The sequence below is a fragment of the Carcharodon carcharias genome, chromosome 24, assembly GCF_017639515.1.
Source record: "Carcharodon carcharias isolate sCarCar2 chromosome 24, sCarCar2.pri, whole genome shotgun sequence".
Lineage (NCBI taxonomy): Eukaryota > Metazoa > Chordata > Chondrichthyes > Lamniformes > Lamnidae > Carcharodon > Carcharodon carcharias.
The window spans coordinates 33315283-33322376 of record NC_054490.1 but is presented as its reverse complement, the minus strand read 5'-3'; the positions used below and the strand labels follow the sequence as shown (position 1 = coordinate 33322376).

The following is a 7094-nucleotide window of genomic DNA, read 5'->3' as shown; positions in this document are numbered from 1 at the left end:
CCCGCTCCCCCCCATTCCCAAAAGAGCCATCTGTTACTTATTCTGCTATTCTTCCGCTTTCTTAGTTTTATGCCACTTAGCACCTTTTTTTGCCTTTGCCAATACCATTAACACTGTATGCCATTTTGTTCATGACATCTTTTCAATTTTTCCTTTGCAGCATTTTCTGCTTTTGTTTCAGATTTCCAGCATCCGCAATGTTTTTCTTTTATCTTGGTTGAAGTGTGTGTTTGTGGGTGTGAGGCTGGGGAGGGAGACCATGAGCGAGAATGGTGGGAAAGAGAGAGATTGCTGTTGTAGTTCAGTGTTCAAGTTGAGGCATGCTGGGAAAAGGGCACAGCGTGCCATTGAAGGAGAGATGTTTCAGGGGCAAAGGAGGGAAACATTTTGCTGGATGGAAGGACAGAGCAATGAGAGTGAGGGATGTATTGTTGACTTGATAGTGTATGACCTTAATTTTTATATTTCTCTGCAGTTTCTCAGCAAGGAGCCGAGGGAGCTGTTCAGGTAAAGAGCAAACACTTCACACTTATAAAGTTCCTTTCACGAGCTCAGGCCATCATTGCCAAACAAGTTGCTTTGTAGTGTAATCAGCTGTGGAAAGTCACCATATGACTGGAGAAATTTTTATCTTATTTCAACACCCTATTGCATGCTTGGGATTTGATATGTTCCATCCTGATAGTGTTTGATGGGGACAGTGTAGAGGGTGCTTTACTCTGAATCCAATCGCATGTTATACCTGCCCTGGGAGGATTTGATGGGGACAGTATAGAGGGATGTTTACTCACTATTTAGCTTAATGTTTTGTCCTCTCCCACCCAGGGAAGGTTTGTTCGGCTGAAAACATTGACCATTTGCACACGTCTTGCGATGCCCTGCGTCAACTGATGGTCTGGTCACATGACCATAGCAGGGAGTGTGGCTTCATCCCGAACCTGAAGTCAATCGTGTCAGGGCGTGTAGAAGACTCAGTGACTGTGGTGTGGAGCTGTGCCGGGGGCCATTCCTACTCTTGGGAGATGCTGGCTTTAAGAAAGGGAGTGGAGGAAGGTGGCGGAGAGCAGAGGGCAGCTCGGGCTCCTGCACGCAGCACTGGCCGGCCCAAGAGACGGGTTCTGAGCACCTTGCCGGCCAATGGCAAGCGGGCCCGGCTGGGGTCAGAGAGAGTGACAAAGGAGGGATCTCAGGAAGTGTTTAGTGACGAGCAAGTAAAGGAGAGAGACTCCAGCGTCACAACGGATGGCGACGCAGGAGGGGCAAGCTGCCAAATGAGAAAGGATGGTGAACCTGCGAGCAGCATTCATGCAGTATTACCTGAGGCCCAGGAAGAGGCTGAGACCCCAACACCACCGGTACAACCTGTCCAGGCAGAGGGCGAGGGAAAGGCAGGCGACAACCACAGCTTTGAGCAGCCCACCCTAGTGGAGAGTCTCCCAGCCACTCCGAGCCAAGAAGATGTCACTCCACAAGGTGCCACAACCCCAGGCAGGCCCCGGAGAAACTGCAGGAAAGCAGGCCGTACACCAGCACAACTGGACAATGCTGACCTACTGCAGCTAGTGTGCGAGTCAGACAGTGAGGACCAGCCAAATGAAAAGGCAAATACCAGGCAGGAGGAGCAGCAGCAGGAAGGTGAGGTTAGAATCAACAGCGCTGTTGTGTGTGTTTGCGTTCAAAGGGACTGCCTGTGTGTCTGAATGGCCGTGCACACCCGCACGCCTTTGTGTATATGCACGTGTGTGTCAATGTCTGTGTGCCACCTGCGGCAGTGCGCACACCGTGGCAGTGCGTGCAGGTGCCCGACCCCAGTGGCAGTGTGCGTGCATGGCCACGAGATAGAGAGGGACGGCCTGACAGCACACCCATGAGAGAGATGGCTTGTCAGTGTGCAAGACTTGGCCTGACAGTGAGTGACAGTCTTAGTTTGACACAGTCTGTGTGCGTACGCATGTGAGAGGGGGAGTGACGGCCTCTGTGCGCGCCCGGGAGGGAGAGACGACCTCTGCGCGCCCGGGAGGGAGAGACGGCCTCCGTGCGCGCCCGGGAGGGAGAGACGGCCTCCGTGCGCGCCCGGGAGGGAGAGACGGCCTCCGTGCGCGCCCGGGAGGGAGAGACGGCCTCCGTGCGCGCCCGGGAGGGAGAGACGGCCTCCGTGCGCGCCCGGGAGGGAAGGTTACCTCCCCACATAACATGGAATGAGGATATGTGAGTTATAGAATGAAAAATGACTGGGTGTGTGTTTTTTCGAATCAAAAGTGATTGGGGGTGTGTGTGTTGTACAATTGATAGGGCATGGTGTTGTGTTCTCTTGAATCAATAGGGTCTTCGTGTGTGCTTTTTCTGGAATTGATTGGTCCTGGGTGTGTGTGATTTGTTGAATTGATAGGGTCTGGCTGTGTCTGTGTGAGCGTGTGTGTTGTGGAATTGACTGGGACAGGGTGTGAGTGTATTATTGAATCCAAAGGGATTGGCTGTGTGTTTTTTCGAATTGATATGGGCGGGGTTTGAGTGTGTTATAGAATCGATAAGGCTTGGGGGGGGTGTGTGTTATAGATTCAACAGGGACTAGATGTGTGTGTGTCTGTTTTAGAATCGATAGGGACTGGATTTGCAGTATGCAGTAGTGTGTTGAAATCGGCATAAATTTGTCTAGTCACATTGTAGAATCGATGGGGACTGGGTTGGTGTGTTTTATAGAATCGATAGCGACTGGGTGCGTGTGAATTATAGAATCAAAAGGGACGAGGTGTGTGTGTTATAGAATTGATAGGGAGTTGGGTGTGTGTTTTATGCAATCAGGGACTGGGTATGTGCAGGTTTGTTTTGAATCGACAGCGGTTGGGTGTAAGTTTGTTATAGAATCAGTTGGGACAGGATGTGTGTGTTCTAGAACCAATAGGGACTGAGTGTGTTATCGAATCGATAGGGACAGGATGTGTGTGTTCTTGAACCAATAGGGATTGAGTGTGTTTGTTATTGAATTGATAGGGACTAGGTGTGTGTGCTATAGAATCGATAGGGCATGGGTGTGCTTTAGAATCAATAGGGTCTGGCTGTGTTTGTGTGCAACAGAATCAGTAGGGCCTGGCTGTGTGTGTACAACACACCCCCAGTTCCTACCAATTCTATAACACAAACGCACCCAATCCCTATTGATTCTATAACACATACAGTTCAAGTCTATTGATTCTATACCAGAAACATACCCAGTCCCTGTCAATTTTCAAACACAAGCATTCGCAGTCCCTATCAGTTCTATAACACACACCCAGTCCTTATCGATTCCATAAAACACACACACCCAGTCCTTATCGATTCCATAAAACATACACACGCAGTCCCTATCGATTCCATAAAGCACACACATCTAGCCCCTAACGATACTATAGCAAGCACACACACCCAGTCCCTATTAGCTCCGCTACACACACAGCCAGACCCTATCAATTTTATAAAACACTAACACCAGACCCTATCGATTCTATAAAACACACACACCCGACCCTATCGATTCTGTATCACACAGACACACACAGTCCCTGTCGATTCTGTAACACACACACACACACACACATAGTCCCTAATGATTCTATAACAAACACTTCATCCCTATCGATTCTATAACAAACACTCCGTCCCTATAGATTCTATAACAAACACTCCGTACCGATCGATTCTATAACTAACACTCAGTCCCTATCGATTCTATAACTAACACTCCGTCCCTATCGATTCTATAACTAACACTCCGTCCCTATCGATTCTATAACTAACACTCCATCCCTATCGATTCTTTAACACTCCATCCCTATCGATTCTTTAACACTCCGTCCCTATCGATTCTATAACTAACACTCCTTTCCTATCGATTCTATAACTAACACTCCGTCCCTAACGTGTCTATAACAAACATTCCGTCCCTATCGATTCTAAGAAACACTCCGTCCCGATCGATTCTATAACAAACACAAGGTCCCGATCGATTCTATAACAAACACTCCGTCCCTATCGATTCTATAACTAACACTCCATCCCGATAGATTCTATAACTAACACTCCGTCCCTATCGAGTCTATAACTAACACTCCGTCCCTATCGAGTCTATAACAAACACTCCCAGTCCCTATCGATTCCATAACAAACGCTCCCAGTCCCTATCGATTCCATAACAAACGCTCCCAGTCCCTATCGATTCCATAACAAACGCTCCCAGTCCCTATCGATTCCATAACAAACGCTCCCAGTCCCTATCGATTCCATAACAAACACTCCGTCCCTATCGTGTCTATAACAAACATTCCGTCCCTATCGATTCTAAGAAACACTCCGTCCCGATCGATTCTATAACAACAACAAGCTCCCGATCGATTCTGTAACAAACACTCCGTCCCGATCGATTCTGTAACAAACACTCCGTCCCGATCGATTCTGTAACAAACACTCCGTCCCGATCGATTCTGTAACAAACACTCCCAGTCCCTTTCGATTCCATAACAAACGCTCCCAGTCCCTTTCGATTCCATAACAAACACCACATCCCTATCGTGTCTATAACATACATTCCGTCCCTAACGATTGTATAAGAAATGCTCCGTCCCTATTGATCCTATAACAAACTCTCCGTCCCTGTCGATTCTATAACAAACTCTCCGTCCCTATCGATTCTATAACAAACACTCCGTCCCTATAGATTCTGTAACAAACACTCCGTTACGATCGATTCTATAACCAACACACCCAATCCCTATCGATTCTATAACAAACACTCCGTTCTGATCGATTCTATACCAATCACTCCGTCCTTATTGATTCTATAACAAACATTCCGTCCCTATCGATTCAGTAACAAACACTCCGTCCCGATCGATTCTATAACAAACACTCCGTCCCTATCGATTCTGTAACAACACTCCGTCCTGATCGATTCTATAACAAACACACCAAGTCCCTATCGCCCTATAACTAACACTCCGTCCCGATCGATTCTATAACTAACACTCCGTCCCGATCGATTCTATAACTAACACTCCGTCCCGATCGATTCAATATCAAACACTCCATCCCGATCGATTCTATAACAAACACTCCGTCCCTATTGATTCTATAACAAACACTCCGTCCCTATCGATTCTGTAACAAACACTCCATCCCGATCGATTCTATACCAAACACTCCGTCCCAATCGATTCTATAACAAACACTCCATCCCTATCGATTCAATATCAAACACTCCGTCCCGATCGATTCTATTACAAACACTCCGTCCCTATCGATTCCATAAGAAACACATCGTCCCTATTGATTCTATAACAAACACTCAGTTACGATCCGTTTTATAACAAACGCTCCGTCCCTATCGATTCTATAACAAACGTTCCGTCCCTATCGATTCTGTAACAAACGTTCCGTCCCTATCGATTCTATAACAAACGCTCCGTCCCTATTGATTCTATAACAAACGCTCCGTCCCTATTGATTCTATAACAAACACTCCGTCGCTATCGATTATATAACAAACACTCCATCCCTTTCGATTCTGTAACAAACCCTCTGTCCCTATCGATTCTATAACAAACGCTCCGTCCCTATCGATTGTATAACAAACACTCCGTCCCTTTCGATTCTGTAACAAACCCTCTGTCCCTATCGATTCTGTAACAAACGCTCCGTCCCTATCGATTCTATAACAAACGCTCCGTCCCTATCGATTCTATAACAAACACTCCGTCGCTATCGATTATATAACAAACACTCCATCCCTTTCGATTCTGTAACAAACCCTCTGTCCCTATCGATTCTATAACAAACGCTCCGTCCCTATCGATTATATAACAAACACTCCGTCCCTTTCGATTCTGTAACAAACGCTCTGTCCCTATCGATTCTGTAACAAACGCTCCGTCCCTATCGATTCTATAACAAACGCTCCGTCCCTATCGATTCTATAACAAACACTCCATCGCTATCGATTATATAACAAACACTCCATCCCTTTCGATTCTGTAACAAACCCTCTGTCCCTATCGATTCTATAACAAACACTGCGTCCCTATCGATTCTATAACAAACGCTCCGTCCCTATCGATTATATAACAAACACTCCGTCCCTTTCGATTCTGTAACAAACCCTCTGTCCCTATCGATTCTGTAACAAACACTGCGTCCCTATCGATTCCATAACAAACGCTCCGTCCCTATCGATTCCATAACAAACGCTCCGTCCCTATCGATTCTATAACAAACGCTCCGTCCCTATCGATTCTATAACAAACGCTCCGTCCCTATCGATTCTATAACAAACGCTGCGTCCCTATCGATTCTATAACAAACGCTGCGTCCCTATCGATTCTATAACAAACGCTCCATCCCTATCGATTCTATAACAAACGCTCCGTCCCTATCGATTCTATAACAAACGCTCCGTCCCTATCGATTCTATAACAAACGCTCCGTCCCTATCGATTCTATAACAAACGCTCTGTCCCTATCGATTCTATAACAAACGCACCGTCCCTATCGATTCTATAACAAACTCCCCATCCCGATCGATTCTATACCAAACACTCTGTCCCTATTGATTCTGTAACAAACTCTCCGTTACGATCGATGCTATAACAAACATTCGTTCTGATCGATTCTATAACAAACACGCCCAGACCCTATCGATTCTGTAACAAACACTCCGTCCCTATCGATTCTATAACAAACACTCCGTCCCTATCGATTCTATAACTAACACTGGGTCCCGATCGATTCTATAACTAACACTCCGTCCCGATCGATTCTATAACAAACGCTCCGTCCCTATCGATTCTATAACAAACGCTCCGTCCCTATTGATTCTATAACAAACGCTCCGTCCCTATTGATTCTATAACAAACACTCCGTCGCTATCGATTATATAACAAACACTCCATCCCTTTCGATTCTGTAACAAACCCTCTGTCCCTATCGATGCTATAACAAACACTGCGTCCCTATCGATTCTATAACAAACGCTCCGTCCCTATCGATTATATAACAAGCACTCCATCCCTTTCGATTCTGTAACAAACCCTCTGTCCCTATCGATTCTGTAACAAACGCTCCG

General features: G+C 46.3%; 1 protein-coding gene across 2 annotated transcripts in view; it reads left to right on the top strand.

Annotated features, from left to right (window-relative positions):
* The first annotated feature begins 430 nt into the window (after positions 1-430).
* Positions 431-7094, top strand: part of LOC121269316 (E3 ubiquitin-protein ligase ZFP91-like) — a 171681-nt gene continuing 165017 nt past the window's right edge. For both annotated transcript variants that reach the window (XM_041173859.1, XM_041173857.1), the window contains exons 1-2: positions 431-507; positions 826-1635. In XM_041173859.1, the coding sequence (XP_041029793.1) occupies positions 447-507; positions 826-1635 (871 nt within the window). In that variant the 5' untranslated portion in view covers positions 431-446. The remainder of the gene's footprint in view (positions 508-825; positions 1636-7094) is intronic.